Source organism: Amborella trichopoda, chromosome 10 (assembly GCF_054954075.1).
Source record: "Amborella trichopoda isolate Santa Cruz 75 chromosome 10, AtrichopodaSantaCruz75HAP2 v2.0, whole genome shotgun sequence".
Lineage (NCBI taxonomy): Eukaryota > Viridiplantae > Streptophyta > Magnoliopsida > Amborellales > Amborellaceae > Amborella > Amborella trichopoda.
Window position 1 is genome coordinate 30,216,054 of NC_142345.1, and position 22,968 is coordinate 30,239,021.

A 22,968-nucleotide genomic window follows, 5' to 3' on the forward strand; every position below is an offset into this window, starting at 1 on the left:
ATGCAACTTGCACCACATTATCGAGACCGTCCATTTTTAAGATTTTCATATGTTTATAAATCTACTTCATCTTAACCATTTTTAAATTTTAAACTTTTATAATTAGATATAAGAATCGATTTTGAGGTAATCCTAAAAATTTTTTACACTAAAATTAAATGTTATGATAAAATTTGGAAGTGCATTATTTGGAATGTTTATGATTAAAACCTCTAAAAACCGCACCCTTACCAGAAACGGGGTTACGATTATAGTGAATGGTAGGTGATCATGCTCTCCTTTTCCCGCTACTCTCTACCCCCTCTCCCTATTTATAAATCTCCCTCTCTCTAAATATTTTCTCTCGAACGGAAGTGACTCCTCTCGTGCTATTGGCTGCTTTCTCTCTCTACAAATTAATGGCTCTCTCTCTCTGCAAAAGTTGCTCTGGAAATTTTCCTTCCTGAATTCCTTCCTGAAATTATTTGGCAGATAAACAAAGTGGTTTAGAGGTGTGATTTGAATCTCAAAACAGAGAGAGGAGAAGCTCTTATTGTGAAGCTTTCAAGTGGCTCGGAAACTCTGAAACTCCCTACATTTTTCCTTTGAAGAAATGACGTTGAAATCCTTCATTGATGTTCATCCTGACTCCCATTTCTCTCTTCAAAACTTGCCCTATGGTGTTTTCAAGCCTGGAAAAGAGCAGAAAGCTCGGATTGGTGTGGCGATAGGGGAATATGTATTGGACCTATCAGCCATTGCAGGAGCAGGGCTCTTTAATGAACCGCTTCTAAAGGATTCTGAGTGCTTCTTCCAGGTTCTTTTATCTCGCTTTTTAGCTTGCATTTTCTGTTTGTTCGAGTCTGATTCTCTCTGTTTTGTGATGGAAGGTTCATTGATTTGATTTTGGCTATTTGTGAATTTGTTATGAGAGTTGTTGTGGATTTGCTTCTGCAACTTTGGAGATGCAAGTGAATTTGTCTAAACTCACAAGAAGTTTCTGTTTAATTGGTTTACTTTTTTGGGCTTGTTTATGCAAAATTTGGACTTTCAAGTGAAATTTTATGAGAGTTGGAATGAAAATGCTCTATAGTTGTGTTGCTATTTTTTCTTTCTTTTCTGAATGTTGTTTTCTGTGATGAAGATGCATGTAGAGTGTGTCGGTATTGATAAACTTAGACTCTCTCTTCAGGAATTTTAGTGAAATATAATTCTTTGAAATATTGAAGTCAATTATCGAAATACATGAAAAATTGGATTTATAGATGAACGATGAAAAAGATATTCTGTTGATTGTATTTGAGTAGCTGGTAATTTCTTCTGTTGGATTTATAGATGAACAATGAAAAACCTATTCTGTTGATTGTATTTGAGTAGCTGGTAATTTCTTCTGTTGTGTTCTCTGTCTTACTACCATTTGTTTTTTTGTTTTTTTTGTTTTTCTGAATGTGTCTTACCATTATTTGTTTCAGTGTGAAATGGAAGATCCTTATGAGTATTGAAGTGAATTAGCATTTATCGTGTCTATATGTGCTCCCCATTATTGATTTTGGTCATGATATTTAGTTCTATTAGTGGACTATGTTAGTTCCGTGAGCAACTTTGATTGCTTTCTTAGTGGTTTTGTTCATTGTGGTATTTGGATTTACTTCTTTGTGGGCCAAAGATTTGTATTAGCATCATTCTCTTTATCTGTCTTCATGCTAGTGGCCTCTTGTTAGTTTTACTGTTTTCTTTGATAGTTTACTTAATTCAATCTTCCTAAAAGTCAACAGTGTGAATCTATTTTGCTTTGCCTAGTGGCTTTGTCACTCTTTATATACCTAATATCATGGTTCTTCTTTGCAGAATTCTTTAAACATGTTCTTGGCACTGGGACGTCCTGCATGGAAGGAGGCACGTGCTACTATACAAAGACTACTTTCTGGTATTTGGTATCTAATCTTATGAGAAATGAGACTTATATGTGTTGTAGTTTAAAAAAAATTCCTTGGAGGATACTCCCATATGTTAATGTACATGATTATTTCAAATAGTTTGTTTACCAGGCAAAAACTTTTTAGGAGAATTGTCTCAATGATTTTAACCTCTTAGCTATAGAGAATTGTCTCAATGAGTTTAACCTCTTAGCTATAGATAGCTGAAGTGTTCAACATTACATAGCCAAAAAACTATAGATACTTCTAGCCAAAACAAAAACAGTTAACTATGGATATTCTCATATATTTGACTAGCACCAACTATCCACCCATGGGAATACATAAATTAAAAGCATGAGGACTGTGGTGAGATGTCATAAATCACAGATACAAATAACAATAGGGGAATTAAACAATCATGCCAGTAATTTAGTAGCCAGAATGAAATAAGCATAATGGAGCTGGTAAAACCCCACAACTGTATGCTAGTGAGAAATAGGCACATTTTTTCTTTTCCAGTGATGGGTAGCTGATTAATTTTGGCTGCAACCTTCTATATGTGGGAGGGGGGGGGGGAGGGCTAACACCTATCTGTGTTTCAGTGGCCAGAATTGAAATAAGCATAATGGAGCCAGTAAAACCCTACAACTGTATGCTAGTGAGAAATATGATACATTTGCTCTTTTCCAGTGATGGATGGCTGATTAGTTCATATGTAATTGTCTTGTTTTCAAACTTAAAATTTGATTTTGTATTCACACTATTCCTCTTGCTTTCTGGTCTCCTGCCAAGCAGTTTGCAATTTATGATTTTATGGTCTTTAAATGTTTATTTTGACCTGGGTTATTACATTAATGGCATCTTTGTTGTGGAGTGTAAGTTAATATCTATACTCTCATGATTGGAGAGCTAGTGCTAGTACACTTATTTGGAGTGAAATACAATTGGCTTCATTCTTCCATGCGTTGTCAGCCCTAGCTTGTCCCAAATATCTACCACCATCTTATCATTGGATATTGTAGATCCACTTTAAAATCAGATGCAGAATTTTCTTGAGCAACCTTAGAATCAGAACAATCTAAAAGGATATTTGCTCTCTCCTGACTCATACTTGGTCAAATTACTTGCCCTTGAAACTCATGTAGCTTGAGAATATTCAAGAGAGCACTATTGACCCTAATGTATAAAGAAGTTGAGTTGTGCTCTTCATCACTAAGTATACATACTGCACGTCATCAAATTTTATGATCTTAACAAAACACATCCTGTTTATTGAACCTTACCATTATAGGGACTGCTCTTGTTCGAGTTGCAGAGAAGATAGCTGCTGTTTTACTATTTTGGTAGAAAATTGATGCTTATAGCCATCTAAAAACATGTCAGGGAAGCAACTCGGTTTTATTTAGCTCAAACTCACAAGAAGTTATTCCTGCCCACTGTAGAAAATTTTCCTTTTGCAGTTGTCGGCATTTTCTTTACATGTAAACTTGAACTCATGAAAGCTTCACCTGTAAATTTGTCTTGAAAGAACTCATTGTTATTGCCTTCAAAATACAGCTGATGAGCCAACGTTACGAGACAATGCAAGCTTAAGGGAAAGGTCACTTTTCTCAATGGTAAGATAAACATTGATAATATATATCTTTTTGGGGCTATAGTATCTATCTCTTGATTTACTGAGTCATAACTAATGTAATAAGAACGTAAATATATTATCTGCTGAACAGGATCAAGTAGAACTGCTTCTACCTGCTGCAATTGGGGACTACACTGACTTCTTTTCTTCTATGCATCACGCAAAGAATTGTGGAACCATATTTCGTGGACCAGAAAACCCAATTCCTGTTAATTGGTATGCTCATCGCAAATAATGGAATGCTACTTATTTCTAATGATTGCTTTGTCCATTTACTGCAACAGCTATTCCGGCAATTGAATCAGACGTGTATCGAAAATAGTTAATCTCTTACAGATGTGTCCTAATTTTTATATGCTCAAATTTCATATTCGACTTTCTTCCGCCTGATGTTATGAACTTTTTGGCATGTATCCTTTGATGATAAGTTTGATGTTAACTGTTTCAAATGCTCTGAAAAAGCTGGTGAGTTTGGCAACATGTAAATTTTCTTACTGCAAGATAGTGCTCATTTGAATTTTACAATGGGGTTTGTCATTTGTTACTCTTTCGAACTTTATTGTCGTGCTTTGGAGTATCTTTTTCCTTTTGCCCCTTGTCTGTCGTTAGTGTGCAATTCCTTTGCGAGGGAAATTGTTGTCATTTTCATTTCCCCCTTTTGTTGGTAATAGCCTTCATACTGTATATAAATTTGTATGCTTGCCAATGAGTTTGAAATGATGTGGTTCAGCAAAGTAGATGTGATCTAAAGATAATATTGTGAAAAACTGAGACATGTGGCATGAAAATGGCCGATAGAATATAAGGCCTGTCAAATTATGCATTTTAAGCATAGTCAGGACTCATTATACATGTATTTTCACACACTGCATACAACATTGTTCTTAACAATTGTTAGAGCATTTTACTGATTTTGTAATCCATGGACTATATAGACTTGTCGGTCTTTGTTAGTTTTTTGAAGGCGTTATAGTACTTAATGGAATGCTTGAAATCATTAAATTAGTGCTTTTACTAATGTAATAGACTAATAGTGCAATTACACTTCCCATAGAATTTGTTTTTGCTGTAAATCCTCATTAGTATATGTCACACCCCAAGAATTTACAGTACTGTTATTCCTGAGATGTGACGGACAAAACATATATACATCTATTGATAGGACAAATTTACAATGGTGAGGTCTTACAAAGTAAATAAAGAAAGCTAGCACAACAACAGTATCTTCCAAGGTTGATCTTGACTAGCACTCAAAATGAATCCGCAGTTATCCTGAAAAATGTTTACCATAGTTTGATGAGTTTGGCTACTCAGTAAGTGATCATCATAATCCTGAAAATAATCATGATTGAAAGATATCAATATTTTCCAAAATGAGATCTATTAACAGAAATACATCAACAGTTTCACTTTCAATAAATGCATAATTAAGTATAATCCGAGTAATTGAAATGCTTATAACACTTTTAACGGCAGTACATAATTCAAAGGATTTCACAAAATACCCTACTGGCGTCCCAAGTAGGTCACCTATATACCCCATCAGCGTCCTGATGGGTCCACTTAATCCCTATCGGCGTCCCAGATAGGTCCACTTAATCCCTGCAGGTCCATTTATACCTCACCGGCGTACCGGATGAGTCCACTTAATCCCTTCTGGCGTCCCAGATAGGTCCACTTATACCTCACCGGCGAACCGGATGAGTCCACTTGCATACTTAAATTATTTCTAAATCTCTTTAAACATTCGAAAGCAGCAATATCATGTACTCAACATATCACTGAAACCATTAATATGAATTTCACTTAAACCATTAATAACAGTCACTCTCTATAATATTTCAAAAATAACCAATCAAATATTTTGGGCTCAAATTTAGAAAGGTAGCAGTTTGTAAAGGCATTCTAGCATAATTGCCAATTTAATATGTATAGAAAAACTCTTATAAAAATTCAAGAATACGGAATTATCACAATTTATGGAATATCAATTCACAAATAAACATTTCACAACAATACTATAATCAATTGCAAAAATGTCAATTTTTAAATAATAAGGCAGTCATTTGCACATGAATTTTACAATGTCTAAATATTCAAAACAGTAGAAAGAAATATCACAATTTTACTAAAAGCAGAAATATCACATTTATTTCTACCAATAGACAAGAAAAATAAATAAATTTATTTTTCTAATTTACAGCATTCAAATTTTCTAACATAGATAAAATATCACAATTTTTATTAAAAAGATTATTTTTCAAGATAATGGGGTCACGTGCGCATAAAATTTATCGCGCCTAAAATTCATGATAATAAGCAGAAATAATTATTTCATTTCATTTTTAAAAAGAATGGATTATTTTTCGAGACAATGGGGTCACTTACACATAAAACTTATAAAATAAAGATCCTGGACGGAAATATCACTATTTATTAAAAACAAACTATTTTTCAGGAAGACGATGTCACTTACACACAAAACTGATAAAATAAAGATCCTAGACGGAAATATCACTATTTATTAAAAATAGACTATTTTTCAGAAAGACGATGTCACTTACACACAAAACTTATAAAATAATATTAAAAACAGACTATTTTTCAGGAAGACGATGTCACTTACCCACAAATGTTTGAGAGGGAGCTTCCAATAAAAAATTCGGTTCGAGATAGGAGTTCACTGTGTTTCGACCAGAGAGAGAGAGATCTCAAAAGTTTGTTTTAGGGTGGGAGTGCTCACATCCCCTATTTAAATTCTTATAACGTATTATTATATTATTTTATTACGCTCTACCTCATACCTGAGGTGTCGCGTTAAAAGTCAGTTTTTAACGTACGAAAACCACGTCCGCTAAAGGACGTTGCCAGCTGCAAGCAGCAGGAGGCAAAAGCAGGCCAAAGAAAAAGTAAAGGCAAAGGCAAAAGCAAAACCTTTTGAAAATAGTGATGGTCCTCAAGGACCATCATACTCAAACAGAACAGCACCTATTTAAAAGCATATTTTCTTTTTCTTTTTCTTTTTTTTTTTTTTTTTTTTTTTTTTTTTTTTGAAATTTTAGGATTGTTACAGTATAATTTCATTTGCTTTATATAACGTCTCAATTTTTAAGTTGGGGAAAACTTCACAGGTTCCACCTTCCAATTGCGTACCATGGACGAGCTTCGTCAATCCTTCTCTCTGGCACTGATATTATTAGACCAAGGTGAACTAGTAAAAAATTAGATTTTTTATTTTCTTGTGTGTGTATTATGTTTTTATTTTTTATTGGTTTATTTATTTATTTTGGTTGGTTTTGCTGGTTTGGGGGGGCAGGGGGGGGGGGGGGGGGGGGGGGGGGGTTTATCTTGGTAGATATAATTTCCTATGTCAACATTGTTGGTTCTGTTTCTGATTTTTTTGTAAGTATTGCTACAAAGTTCTCACTCAGATGTTCTACAATTTGTGAAATTGGTCAAAAAGTAACGCATTTCTATATTTACTCTTTACCCTTCAACAAAAAGATGAAAATCCTATAAATGAACATTGTAAATGAGAATATAGAACACTTCCCTAAGAATATAGAAGTATCAATGTGGACCAGTGCCTATGAAATTTGATCATGATGGTGGTACATATGCTTTCACAACTGTCTCACAAGCACAAAGATCTCTAGTCAGTACTTTGTTTTCTACATTACCCATGGAGGGCATTTTCATCAGTTTAAAAATATACACTTGTTTATGGTATACCTAGAATTTGGTCCCAGTTCCCTGCATTATCACTAGTCAGATTCAATTTTTTAATGTTTCTGAAACATTTTAATTTCTAATGGCCATTGGAAAAACCATGCATATAAGTGATGAGATCTACCTATATTTGAATGAGTGGTTGTACAATTGCTCATGGTTGATCTATACATAGTACTCTGACAGAAGTTCTATTTCATCTCTGGGTCCCGCTTCGATTCTGCTCCAAGATTGTATTATTTTACTTACATCCTGTCGTGCAAAATCTTCTAGCAAATTGATGGAATACACAAAGATACTGGTTCTCAAAGAAATTTCCTCAATTCTACGTAAAATAACATTAAATCAGCATTGTCCTTCATCTTGACATACTAAGAAAGTTAAATGTTACAATTTCTTTCTTATCATGCTTGTGTTACCCACACATACATAAGTGGTACAACCATGTGAATGAATGAATTTCTCAAAACTTCCCTAAAAAAATAGATGTTGGTAAAGAAATGCCAGAAAATAAGTGGTGATTACACAACATATACCTTTGGCCCTTGCTTTAACCCATATGTGGCTTTTCTTGACTTGCACTTTTGTTAGGGTGTGAAAAAGTATATCATTATCATCATCATCATAGCCTTTTCCCAATTAATTGGAGGTTGGCTACACAGATCCTAGTTTGCCATTCTGCTCTATTTAAGGCCACACCCTTTGTGAGGCTATAAGTCCCCATATCTTTTCCGACTACTTCCAACCATGTCTTTTTGGATTTATCCCTTGCCCTTTTCAATCCTTTCACTTGAACTAACTCGCACCTCCTAATAGGTGATGTACTGGGTCGATGCCACACATGGTCAGCCCACCTAAGTCTACTCTCTCTCATCTTATAGTGTGTTGGTGCCACACCTAAACTTTCCCGATTGGATTCATTTCGGATTCTATTCCTTCTTGTCTTGTCACTCATCCATCTCAACATTCTCATCTCCGCTACACTCATTTTATGAGTATATTTTTTTTTCCACCCAACATTCCGCCCCATAAAGCACAACTGGTCTTACAACTGTCCTATAGAACTTACCTTTTAGCTTCATTGGTATGCGACGATCACAAAAAATTCCAGCGGGACATCTCTACTTCACTCACCCAGCTCTAATATTATGTGTGATATCTTCCTCAATCTCTCTATTTTCTTGGATTATCAGCCCAAGATATCGAAAGTACGGTCTTTTTTATACTTTATGGCTGTCAATCTTAACTACTTCCTCTTCTCTTCTCTTATTATTACTAAACTTACATTTCATATACTCTGTCTTGGTCTAAGAAAGGTGATGGCTTTAAAATTTTCCTTAACCCGTCCCATACCTAGTACAAAGGCTGGGTTGTGTTAGGTAGGCAGCCAACGTAAAATTTTGGTAAAACTCATAATGTGTGAAAAAGTATATATATATATATATATATAAAACAAATGTAGAAAGTGAAAATTTTTATAGATCACACCTATCTCTTTCCTTCCTCTGGAACTTTCAAGGGAGAGGCTAACATGGTGTTCTCAGTTTTGGAAGAACCCCAAGAATGAGGAGGGCTCGACTCTGTCAACATTTGGTTGTTCTCAAGTATTAAGTTATTTTACCTGATGGCTCAAATAAGATGACCATAGGGGACGAGTTCTAGAGTTTTCTATCTTAGATCCTTTTGAGTAAACTTGGCTTCATACTATGGATTTAGATGATCTTTTGATTGCTTTATCTGGTGCATCCTAGTGTCCCCACATCTGCTACTTGTGTTATTGTGGTGAGCAAATTGTGGCCTTCTCTTCAATTTCCTCCCTTGCTGGGGATGTGTTGAGCATTTCCATGGATCCTCCTGACTTAAATTTGGTTTATTCTGTCCTCTGTAGTTACACTTTTTATGTTTTTGGTACTTACAAGTCCATACCACATTGCACATTTATGCTCTGTCATTCTGCTATTTAGAGATGGTTTTCATGCTGGTATGAATGACCTTTTTGTGCCTTTGGGTTGTGTGGCTCTGTAAAAGTAGGAGTGAGGGATTGGCTGGTTTGAGGTTGTTTGTCCTTGTTCTCTTGCTTGTGACTTATGGGGAGAGGGACGCTCACTTAGAGTTATTCAGTGGGCCCAGAATGACCATTGGAGAAGCACAGACCTGTTGGATGAGATTTTGCCTCTCGGTTTCTCTATGATGTCCTCCTGTCATGTTATTAGGGAGCCCAATGATGTTTTTTCAGTTTGCGAAGGGCGCTGAGTCAATTACTCCAAACATAGAGGACTCCATTTATCTTGGCTAGATTTGTTTGTTCTCGCTGTCCCGTCTGCTCCCTACCTTTTCCTCTCTTTTCTTACCCCCTTCACCTCTTTCATTTTCCTTGTATACTTTTTCTGTTGGTCTTTATTCTTTTAGTAAAACTTAAAAATATCATCTTCTCTGTAAATGAATGGTCACTTACAGAAGAAAGGAAAACAGGTCCAGTTATTCTATTACAGAAAATGCAAGTGGGTTGGCATGAGGTTTGTCTCAAGCAAATTTAAGTAGCTAGATGGAATTCTGACAAAGGGCTGTGTACTCTGAAAATGTAGCACACAAATGGGATGCTATATACTACCTCAACTGTCCATTATCAACAAAGGGTTTATATGATACACGTAACATACAAACAGTATGCTGTGTCTTTATTAGGTTTCCCTTCCTTTTCAGACTTGTTCCCATGTTTTATTCATTTCTTGGAAAATGATCTTGTATTTGTGTTGATAGCTTGTTGAATGGATTGCTTGTGTTTGATGTTCAAGGATTTCATGACTTGTGCTCTCTTTTTTCTTTTTTGTAGCCTATTGTCTATTCTGTTTTGAATGGAGTGAATAAATAGGAGTTACATAGTCACAGTCCTTTTATTGCTTGATGTAAGACAGATAATGGATTTATTTGTCTTTTGTTGAATCTTTTTAAGCTATATAAATGGATGAACTATAGTATCTTAGTATGCTTTCCTCTCATGTCGGTTACTTCAATTCGTGTTCAGATGTTTTATTTATATAAGATCATTTCAACATTATTGCCCATTTTTATTATGTTTTATTACATGATTAACCATTTTAGTTGTTTTCTTGAGATATCATTTTTCTAGAAATCAAAATGAAAATTTAACTGATTGTATTGTTTTTATATCCCAGAGGCCAATCTTTTCCCGTTGGAAATTCTCCACCTTACTTTGGACCATCGTTAAAGCTTGATTTTGAGCTTGAAATGGTTTGTTCTTTATTGATTCCTGAAATTCTTATTATTATGGCATCATTGAGATGTTTTTTCCGGACACATAAGCGGTCATGAAACTGATGACCACTTTATTCTTTGCTTTGTAAGTTCTAGTAATGATTGCATTGTTGCTTTCTTTAATTACGATTACTTTTAAAAAATCAGTACTTCAGTCTTAACTGCTTCATTCATTTGTGTAATTCTTTTCTGATAAAGATTGTTATTATTTTAACAGGCTGCTATAGTCGGTCCAGGTAATGAATTGGGTAAACCTGTGGATATTGACAAAGCAGAAGATCTTATCTTTGGACTGGTGCTGATGAATGACTGGAGTGGTAATTATGGTTTTCTCTAAGTTCTGATCGTGTTGGGTTTAATTTTTCTTCTACTGTGGCACTTTATTTAAAGGATAATTAATTTTGGCAGCTAGGGATATCCAAGCATGGGAATATCAACCTCTTGGGCCTTTTCTAGGGAAGAGTTTTGGTAAGCATGCTTTGCACCTTTACTTCAGATGTGCTTGGTTCAATCTTAACCTATTTTGTGCCAGAGACCAAAATACTAATTATAGCTCTCTTTTATAACCCTGTTTTATACTAATTATAACTCTCTTTTGTGCTACAGTCTTCACCTTGTTATAATGCTCTTTTATTCTCTGAAGCCTCTGATATTCCAAATTCGAATGATACAGGTACGACAATATCACCCTGGATTGTGACCCTAGAAGCACTGGAACCTTTTGCTTGTGATGCTCCAAAACAGGTAGAAAAAGTACTGAGTCACTTTATGAGCTCTCATACTCAATTTCCATTAAATTAGTGAAAATTGTGCTTATATTTTGTCCAAATCATGTATTTTTTAAATTTGCTTTGTGAAATATTAGTTTCTGCGTTTTCGAAGTTTATGACGCCAGCAAGCTACATCTCCCCCCCCCCCCCTCCGGTTGGACTTTTGGCTAGAGTTAATAAACTATTTTCTGGTGGTTCACTTTTAATAGGGTCAGTCGTCAGTCACATTCTGAGATTCTAGAAACACATGCTTGTTTGGGCCAGTAAAATTTTAATTCTTCATTCGCCGATCCCAAATAGCTGGGAAAAGGCTTTGATGATGATGATTTGGTGAAAAGTAAAATTTTATTAGAACTGTTGGTTTTAGGTCTTCTCTTGCATTTGTAAATGGTGTTTTACAATTCTAATGTACCATGATGGTATGCATGATACCATCTTGTCTTTGAATCAGGAAGTGGGCTTCGAAACCAACCCCCACCGCTTCTTTTTCCTCCCCCCCCTTCACTCTCTCTCAGCTCTCTTGTTATCTTATTGGTTATTTTTTTTCTTTTCTTTGCTTGTCTTATTTTACGTGCATCTTCTAACTCAGCCACTAGGTCTCATCTGTCCATTATTATATCAATTTTGAATAAATATGATGAATATGCCAACTTAAATTTCCTGCTAGAGAACATGTATGGTTCTGATCAACAATTTAAAAAGATTGCTTCTTAAATTATTGTGTTCAAATGTTAAGTTTCTTAGTTATGTTTTGCGATTGATTTATGCGTTGTTTCTTTTTCTTTTCAGGAACCTCATCCTCTGCCTTATCTGACTGAAAAGAAATCTAAGAACTATGACATTGCCTTGGAGGTATGTTATTTTGTTTGTAGTCGGGATCTCAGTTCTTTTGCTTTCTGTCTTCTTATCCTTTTGATTACGCATGCTCGATTTGTCTTTTTCTTGACAAAGACCTTCCTGGTTTTTCGTGTTGCTCATTGAGTTTATGAACTGTATGGTATTTTATTATTTTGTTCTTGATAATAATGGACATTTTATTTTCCTTGAAGGTCCAAATCAAACCTACCGGACATAAAGAAGGATCAGTTGTGACAAAGAGTAATTTTAAATACCTGTAAGTGGTTTCTTTGCTAGTCCACTTTCCGAATTCTTGGACTTGTGAGAGGCATATGTGTTTGACATGATTTGTGTAACCTCTATTGTCGCCTTTAGAGTTGAAATATTTATTAGAAGCTAGTTGAAATCTTTATTAGAAACTTATCAGAAATAAAATCGAGTTTACTATCTTCTGTTTTCATGATATTTTCTTGTTAAAGCTATTTAAATGACTATCCAGTGGATTGTTCGTCCTTTTTTATATTTAATCCCTAATTGTGGTTTCTTACAGTTTATTAAATGAGCTCTGTCTCAATCTTAAACCTGCATTTGTGATTGGCTTATTCATATGCTAGGCTTTATTTTTTCTTATTGTATGATTTGTTCTTTGATATCTTAGCATTGGTTCACTTTAGCACAAATGTACTGATTTTAAAAGTTGGGTGATGACATTGCATCCCCTGTCCTCTAGAATCTCCATCTGCTTCATATCACTTTCTCCAAACCTTTCCACGAGTTTAATCTTGTCAACTCATAAAGGAAAACTTCAACCCTTTTGGACTTCTCTATAGTGGGATGGTTCTACTTTTTGAATTATGGTCTATTAGCCAAGCATAGTTTCTTTAGTTGTCTTTTGAGTTTGTATGATTTATCATTTTTATGACGTATGTATTGTGCATTTTCTTCTTTGCTGCATTTATGCTTTTGTCACTTCTCCTGGTGTTGTTTGTGTTATAGCTATTCCGATGCGTTACTATTTTTTGATATTCTGTTGTTTCTCTTTTGGTAGTTCTGCGGTAGGAATCGAACTTGGGATGTAGTGTTGCAATACAACAACTAACCAGTCAAGCCAAGCCCGATTCCTATATTCTGTTGTGTTATTTCAGACTCTAGATGTTAATTGGCAACCATGAGGATCCTTAATATTACTCTATTCTCTTGAAAAGTATGTAACCTTGCTGAACGGTTTCTTTTTATCTCTTTCTACGCCTCACAACCTTGTCATTTGGGAACCAGATCCCTAATATTACTCTATTCTCTTCGAAAGTGCCTAGCCTTGCTGCAAAGTTTCTTTTCATCGCTTCTCTTATTTTCTACTCTCCACAACTTTGAGTACATGTGTCCATTTCCCTCTCTCTCTCTCTTTCCCTCACACACACACACACACTCTCTCTCTTACCGCTCCTATTTCCTGGAATATTTGTGCTTTTTATTTTTGTTATTTTAGTCTTTCTATGTTCCTTTCTTCCTGCCTTCTCATTATTGCATCTCTTTCTCATCATGGCACCTTGTTCTCTTGAATTGTACCATCATACTTGGATGTGACCTCTGGTATCAGCTCCTTGATGGGTCAACCTAGTGTCCATCTCCTTACATTCTTACTAGTTATACGAATATTCTGCCATGGTGTACATGATTCATTCATTTCTGTTGAACTGCTTCAATGAAGGATCAACTCGGTGCTCTACAGATTGCTTCAATGTTGGATCAAGTCATGCTTCAGCATAGGTTTTTTTAATATCCAACACCCGAGTGTTTTTAGTTACATTAAACCCTTCCTATTACTCAAGAAACTAAAGCATCATCTTCATCATCGTCAGAGCTTTTTTCTAACTAATTAGGGTCGGCTACATGAATCCTAGTCCACCATTTACTCTATTGAGGACTATACCCTCAGTGAGGCCATAAGTCTCCATATCTTTTCTCACTACCAACTATGTCCTTTTGGCCTTTACCTCTTGTCCTATATAAGCCTTTCACTTAAACTAACTTGCACGTCCTAACAGGTATTGTATTGGGTCTATGCCACATATGATCAGCCCATCTAAGTCTACTTTCTCTCATCTTATCTCCTATTGGTGCCACACTTAAATTTTCCTGAATGTATTCATTTTGAATCATATCCCTTATTATCTTGCCACGCATCCAACATCCTCATCTCAGCTACACTCATTCTATGGGTATGTTGTTTCTTGACAACTAAACATTCTGCCCCATAAAACAAAGCTGGTCTCACAACTGTTTTATAAAACTTCCCCTTCAACTTAATTGGTATGCGACGATCACCTAAAGTTCCGGTTGCACATCTCCATTTTGTCCACCCAGCTTTAATTTTATGTACGACATTTTCCTCAATCTCTTCATTTTCCTGGATTATTGACTCAAGATATCGAAAGCTCAGGTCTCATCGATCAAAACTATATTGTCCGCAAATAACATGCACCACGGTACCTCATCCTGTGGGTGACTAGTTAAGTCGTCCATAACTAAGAGAAAGAGATATGGGCTCAATGCTGACCCTTGGTCCTATTGTCACTGAAAACTCACTCGTCTCTCCACTAGTTGCTCGTATACTAATTAGTGTTCCCTTGTACATAGTTCTTACCAACTCGATGTAGTGTCTAGAGAGTCTTTTCTTCTTAAACACCCACCAAATCAAATCTCGAGGTACATTATCATAGCTTTCTCTAGATCAATACAGACTTCCCCATAAGCTTCTCAATCAATTGCTAAGTAGGAAAATAGCCTCAATTGTTAACCTCCCTGGCATAAAATCGAATTGGTTTTCTAATACACTTGTTTCATGCATTAGTTTCTCGCAAAACTTCATAGTGTGGCTCATAAGTTTGATCTCACGATAGTTAGCACAATTTTGTATATCTCATTTGTTCTTGTAAATAGGTACCACAATACTTTTCCTCAATTCATTTAGTATTTTTTTTGTTTTCAACACCTTGTTGAATAGCTTGGTCAGCCAGTCAATGTCAATCGCTCCCATGCACTTTCAGACCTCTATCGGGATACCATTTGGTCCTAAAGCCTTCCATATCTTCATCCTCTTCAAAGCTTCTTTCACGTCTGATATCCTAATTTTACAAATGTATCAAAGACTTTGCCCTAATTTATCCTAATCTCCCTCCACCATGCCCAAGAAACTAAAGCATGTGAAACTAATTTGCCAAGCTTATTGGTACAAGAAAGGCACTTAGAGCATTATCGTAATAAACTCAGAATACTTTACAACTTGCTTTAGCTTTTCAAGATGCCTTTTTGACATCAATTTTATATATGTATGTATCCACCTGATTGATCACATGAGGCCTCGTTTGGTTCTCTAAAAATGGGTATATTTGGGAGATGCATTGCCTAGAATTGTTATCTCCTAGAATTGGCATCTCCTAAAATTGGCATCTCCTAGAATATAGGTGTTAGCTGTTTGGATAGCATCTGGTAAGAGAATTTGGAAGATGCTTGTCCACAGTTTGGATTGCCTAGAAGAGGTGTCTCCCTGAAATTATATAATATAATATTATACAATCATAATAATATGAAGTTATATTAGAATATACAAATTACTAATATATAATTATTATGATTATGTAATAATTTGCTAATATATGATTATTATAATTATATATTTATTACATATAATTAATTTTAATTATATATATTATATTTAAAATATTATGATATAATATCATATAGTATTATAATAGTATATTATATATTTTATAATATATATATATATATATTACAGTACAAAATTTTAATTATATATATTATATTTAAAATATTATGATATAATATCATATAGTATTATAATAGTATATTATATATTTTATAATATATATATATATATATATATATATTGCAGTACAAATTACTTATATATAGTTATATATAATTAATTATAGTTATAAGTAATGTAATTACCCTAATTATATGTATTATTATATTAATTGTTATATATATTAAATATTATTATATATTATCATTTAGTGTTATAACATTCTATATTAATATGTATATATATATTATAACATCGTATAGTATATTATATATATTTTATAATAGTATATATTATTAGATATTACAAACATATTAATTATTGTATTAATATATTTATAATATACGAATTACTTATATATTAATTGTTCTTTATATATATATATATATATATATATATTATTTAAAATAGGGAAATTATCATAAATATACCTTATTGTTTGATAAATTAGAAAAAAAACTTTAACTTTCATAAACTTAGTCCTCACTTTTTCCTCAATTTTGGCATTTAAAATACTTTGAGTTATCATGGAATTTAAAATGCCATATAAAATGGGGAGTCATTAGGGTACTTAATGCTAGGGCTTCACAATAATACGATTACTGTGAAGGCTATTTTTGTAAAAACAAATGCCAAAAAAAGGGTGTGGATGAGGTTCATTAAAGTTCCAGGTTTTTTTCCAATTTGGGGAAAATAAAGGTATATTTTTTATAATTTCCCATTAAAATATTATAATATAACATCATATAGTATTATAATATTATAGTATACATTTTATAACATTATACATTACTATATATTACAATAGTAATATAATTACCCTAATTACATATAATAAATTGTAATTATATGTATTATTATATTAATTGTTATAGTTATTAAATATTATCATATAATATCATTTAGTGTTATAATATTCTATATTATGATGATATCATAATATATTAATTGTTCTATATAATATTTATTAGTTATATATTATAATAGAATATGTCTATTATAGTCTACAAATTACATATATATAGCAATATATAATTACTATAATTATATATTTATTCTAATTATTATATAATTATTCCATATTTAATGTTAATTATATATTAATGCATATTAATATTAAATATAATTAACTGCAAGTTTTTGGGGCCTGTGGCTCTCCTTCAATCTCCAAGAAATTCCACTTATTTTGGTGAAATTGACATTTCCACAAAAAGAACTTAAAACATGGAAATTGGTATCCACGCAGAAATAGGATTCCCGCCCTCGGAAGGCATCCAAACAGCATTTACTGTGATTTTCCATGGAAATTAATATCCAAGGGCCCATGGCTCTCCTTTAATCTCCAAGAAATGTTAATTCCACTTATTTTGGTGAAATTGACATTTCCACAAAAGAACTTAAAACATGGAAATTGGTATCCACGCAGAAATGGGACTCCCACCCTCAGAAGCCATCCAAACAGCATTTACAGTCATTTTCCATGGAAATTAACATCCAAGAAACCCATTTCCAGGGAACCAAACAGGCTCTGAACGAATTTGATTTGGAAAAGTTGTTGCAAATGGAGAGCCTGTTGAAATGTCCAATTTGTTTGTCTAGCAATAATTCTTGAATGCGAATATTATTTATTTCATTTGCTTCTTTCTACATATTCCATTTACTCAGTGAATTATTTATTTATTTAAGTATTTATTTTGTCCTGTTTTTCAAAGTTGAGCTGCTAGACTGACTTGGAATTTTAAAACCCTCATGCTTGCAATATAGATACTGGACCTTGCCACAACAACTTGTACACCATACATCTAATGGATGCAACTTAAGGCCTGGTGATTTACTTGGAACTGGGACAATTAGTGGACCTGTAAGATCTTGACTTAAATTCTATTCCATGATAATCCTGAGCATGATTCTACAATTTGTGGCTATAACTAATGAAAGCAGTTAAGTATCTAATTGTGCACTTTCTTTCATTTCTGTAACAATTCTCCGTTTTTCTGTGTCCTCAACAGGATCGAGAATCCTTAGGATGTTTGCTTGAGTTGACATGGAATGGGCAAAAGCCTTTGTCCTTACAAAATGGAGCAGTTCGCAAGTTCTTAGAGGATGAAGATGAAGTTATTATTAGTGGCTGTTGTCAGGTTATATCAGTTGACTTAAATGATTCCTACTTGCTCTCTTTGGGATACATTAATATGTGGATTTTTTGCATTTGTCGATTTAGAAAGCTTGTAAATTTGGTCGTGTGAGCATGCACCATTGTAGTTCATTACTGATTTGACTTGACTACTGATGTGAACCACCATACAGTGCACGTAGTTAAGTTAAAAAATGTAGATTTCTATCTCACAAACATGGATTGCAAACTAATAGGTTGATGTCCATTTCCTAGTAATTGTTTGTAGCAGGTTTTATTGTTCAAAAGTCAAAACTAGTGATTAAAAAGCCTGGGGTCGGGCTTGGACTTACCAGGTTTCCAACTCCCAGTCAGTGGTCCAACTCAGCCAAGTGGCCTGATTCAGCAGTCCCATTCAGCTGTGAAAAGTACAGGCCTTGATCCAGTAAGAATTGCCCAAGGCTCAGGGTTTTTCAATCCACTCCCAACACCCTGCCAAGTCTGCTGACTCGGGCAAGTCCTAGCCCGAGACATCAATTTCTTAATTACTTCTCAAAACTGTAGATCTCATCACTTGTCCGAAGTTTTGAAATGTGTACAGGGAACTTCTATGACTGTTTGAAGCTGGGGTTATAAGCCCCAAAACTTGACGTGATGCTTGTCATTGGTGATTTTTGAAACACAACTTTGCTGGTGTCTGTTCTCAAAACATTTACTTGGGGTTTCCTGACCAGCCGCAATTAAGATTGTCTCCTTTCCCGCTCCTGCTCTCCACTTTTCAGACTCTCATCTAGCATTTCTGGCAGTTTTAATTTCGAGGAAATTGTGTTGTCTTTAAGATTATGGGAAAGCTTTCTATGTTCCCCCTAAAACATAGAAGTTCTATCCTTCCCCTTATCCAACCCTCCATTTTTGAATGGAGGGCTAAGATTGCCCCAATCACAATGTCAAGCCTCTACACTATTTTATTTTTAATTTTTTTCTATAAACTATTTTGACACCAAATTTTGGACGTCCATTCCTCTATTAAACTCGCACTAACGAAAAATATAAAAAAAATATTTTCAATAAAATAAAATGACCAAAATACCCCTTGAAACATTATTTTTTATCGAAAAATTATTGTTAATATTTTTTATAAGTGCGCCCCAATGAGAACATGGAACGTACCAAATTTCACATTCAGAAAAATTGTATTAAAAAAACTAAAAATAAAATACTTTGAGACGTCGGATCTAAGATCAAACAGTGAGTGGCTCTCTTGATAAAAAATGGATGGCTGGATGGTAGGGGGAGGATAGAACTGCTATGTTATAGGGGGAACATAGAAAGCTTTCCCTAATATTATTTAGACAATGATCCAATGTACACGTAGGATTATGCTGAAACGAACTAAAATGTCTTTTATTGGTTAAAATGTATGCAAATGACTTGAGTGCTCTTTGGGGACAATACCAAAGGAACTTAAGCATGAAAAGTACAATAGGAAAGACTACTTCCCTTTTTGATACAACTTTGTAAAACACTTGTTAATACCCACTCACACTTAAGATGGTGCAGATAAATGCCCAAAATTTTTTACCACCAAGAAATTGTCATTAGATGCATTGGACTTCGTGAAGAAGTTGGTTATCTATGAGGCAGAGGAAACATGATATTCAGTACGACCTTTTTTAGAACATATTGGTAGTCAACCTCTTTGTCTTATTGCATTCAAGGAACATCATATTGGTGGTGAGAATAGTAGTTTGACTGCACTAAATTGGTGCAGTGAATTTGGATGAATGCTCAAAGCATTCATATGTTACTGAAACCACATAATCTCACTGGTCATATAGGACATTGCATGAAACTCTTCTTCATCTGTGTGTCATTTTGAACTACTGTAAGAAATCATGACGTCTTTTCAGAGAACAGACCAGCCAGAGAATACACAGAGAGGTCAGTTGTTGATAAAGAATAAGGTAATGAGCCACAATCAGTTGTAGCTTGAATAACAGTTGTACTGTTGAGAGATGCACAAATCAGGATGTCACCACCATAAACCAGCTCATCATGGGAAATGGATGAGTGGTATCCAGTCAAGTAAATGGTGAGATGCATCATGCACTAATACGCTACCTGCTTGCTCAACGTTTAGCATTTAGTGCCAAGGTGGTCTCAACAATCTTTTTTTATTTTTTTCTACAATCTTTGGATTAATGAAATTAGGCTGTTCTGTGAGATGAGCGTATGCAACAAGGCCTGGGTGTTTTTTAGCTGGGACAAAACTATGCCTTGTTGAGGATGTGAGACTTCATTTTCTTTTTGAAGAAGAGGATGTGAGACTTCATTTTCTTTTTGAAGAAGAGGATGTGAGACTTCATTGCCTAAGAAAAGCTGAAGTGTATCTAAATATTTCATCCCAAACAAGTGTTGGAATAGGAGCTTGATGGCATTGTTCATAAGACGTCAATCGTTTAATGGTCTTTTTTATTTTTTTTCGAAATTCCTCCATGGTCTTTTCATCTGCATGAGGAAGAATTGCCTGGGTCCATGTAGAAGTGCTGATAAAAAATGGGTGATTTCAATGCACAACATGAGAAAATATGGAGCTGAGTTTCCCAAGCAGATGCTTGTGTTTAATATAGTTATGAAGTCAGCAGCATAATGTGACTGCAGAAGAGCAAGGGCTGGAAGTGATTGCGAGTCTACCAATTCTTAGAGGTCCCTTTCAGAAGAAAAGGGAGCATTCTGCACAACGTGCTTTCTCACTATTGAACAACTGCAGTCACCAATATCGTCCAAATAGTGGCCATCTTGGCAATGGAAAACTAAGTCTAATCGGTTTTCAGTAGCACACTGTTTTCCCTTGCGGCAAAGACTATCCTTGTGGCACTATCAAAATGGACCATCAAAATGAGTCTTCAAATTTTTGTCATCTCTCTCTCTTCTCTTTCTCTTTCTCACTCTCACACACACATGCATGCGTGTGCAAGCACAAGCGCGCACACAAAGAGACAAACACATCTACTTCTTTGAAGCTAGGGCATTAGTTAAAAGAAAGTACCCACTTGTTACAATTACATATCAAAAAGGAAAAAAAAAAGATATCATTCACCTTAGAAGTGACCAGAAACAAAACCGATTATAATAAAGAATAAAATAAAAATAAAAACAAAACCGATTATCTTATTTAGCTTTCCATATGCTTGATTAGCTTCAAGTGTATTTCACTTTTGTAAGTTAGCCATTCAATGGATTTAGCATAGCTTCTTGTATTGTGCATTTATAGAGGTATCCTGTGTGCATGGGATCCATACTCACTACTTTATATGCGCATGCATACACGTGCTCATGGTCTTTAGGATTGTACAAGTCATTTAGATGGACATAAGTGAGTGAAGCCCTCGTGTATGTGTCTAGTTGTACCAATTCATGCACATGGGCATCATCATTGCACCCATGAGTGACACTCATCTATGTATTTATTGGTGGACAATATATAAATGCACATATGCAAGCGTATGCATGCGATGCATGGATGTTTCAGCACTCTTCTTTTTCATATCCATTGTACACAAACCTGCATGTTAATGGCACTGTTGTATGCATTTTCTTTTCTATATCTGCAGTACATGTATTTTTTCCTTGTTTTGTAGTTGAGCGGATGGATTCTAACTTAGACATGTAATTGTCAACACCTTAACCAGTTAAACCAAAGCTAAACTGCTGAAACTACAATTGTACATGGATATCTATGTCAATGATAAAACAAAATGGTAGAACATGATTTGTGTAGCCGACTCCAAGTAGTTGTGATAAGGCTCGGATGATAATGATGATGATAATCATCATCATCCATGCAATGCACCCCTTTGTGCACGCCCATAGTAGAATTACTTCAAACTTTTCATATTGAAAACCTATTCATTAGAAGGTTCCAGTTAACATTTAGAATTGCTTAAATTTGCAGGGGAATGGCTACAAAGTTGGATTTGGAACATGCACAGGCAGGATTCTTCCGGCACTCCTCTGATGTAGCATTATAGGGCATGCGCATCAAATAATTGCTGAATATTTGATTCTTAGGCCCCACCAAATACCATGATTTGGTTTCTATTATTATGTTTATATGAGGACTTAACCTTTGTTTCTTTATCCCAATAAAGCAGACAGTTATGACTGCACCGACCATGTTCATTAGTGTCAAGAGGGTATGCGCTTTTATCAATGTCAATAGATTATACACTCGTGGCAGCATTTTCTCCTTTTCACTCCCTTGGGTAAAACTCAATCTAGGAGTATTTTTATGCCCTGAAATAACCTCTTCAACCAATGACCTAAAAGGAAAAATAAAATAAAACAATATATGCATGGAAAAAAATAACATCTTAAGACTGCAGATCACCTTTTAGATCATCAGATCCAAGTTTTTAAGAATTCAAAATCCAATTTTTCCTTTTTTTTTGGAAATAATCATTTCATAATTCTTAGGTGGATCCTAAAATTTCAGATCAAACGGATCCTTTTGAAGCTCTTCTATTCTCTTAGTTGGGAGAATGTGACATGCACTCTATATCAATTAAAAGAAGGGTGCAGTTGGCATGCGGATGCATCCGTAGCAATAGAGGTAAGGTGCACCTTCAAATTTTATCGTGGTATATAATTTTGAGGTAAAATGTTCTTAAGATTATCTCAAGAGAAATGATCTTAAAGGACCCTCTCTCCACTCATGTGTGTGGGACTCCAAATGATCATCATTAAATTTGACACGGATTTATAGAAAAATCAAGTTCTACAACTATGTGATAATTTTTCTAGAGTTTCATGCCAACTTTAATGATGATCATTTGGGGTCCTACATGTATGGGTGGGGGAGGGTTCTATAGGATCGTTACTCT

The 22,968-nt window shown here is 34.6% G+C and overlaps 1 protein-coding gene across 1 annotated transcript; it reads left to right on the forward strand.

Annotated features, from left to right (window-relative positions):
- The first annotated feature begins 342 nt into the window (after nt 1–342).
- LOC18429746 (fumarylacetoacetase) lies at nt 343–22,254 on the forward strand. The gene is made up of 14 exons (XM_006839029.4): nt 343–796; nt 1,828–1,906; nt 3,456–3,514; nt 3,626–3,750; nt 6,666–6,740; nt 10,440–10,515; nt 10,757–10,856; nt 10,948–11,007; nt 11,213–11,283; nt 12,099–12,161; nt 12,359–12,423; nt 17,737–17,833; nt 17,982–18,110; nt 22,041–22,254. Exons 1-14 carry the CDS (start codon nt 593–595, stop codon nt 22,101–22,103), a joined length of 1,266 nt encoding a protein of 421 aa, XP_006839092.1. The 5' UTR covers nt 343–592; the 3' UTR covers nt 22,104–22,254.
- The last annotated feature ends 714 nt before the right edge of the window (nt 22,255–22,968 follow it).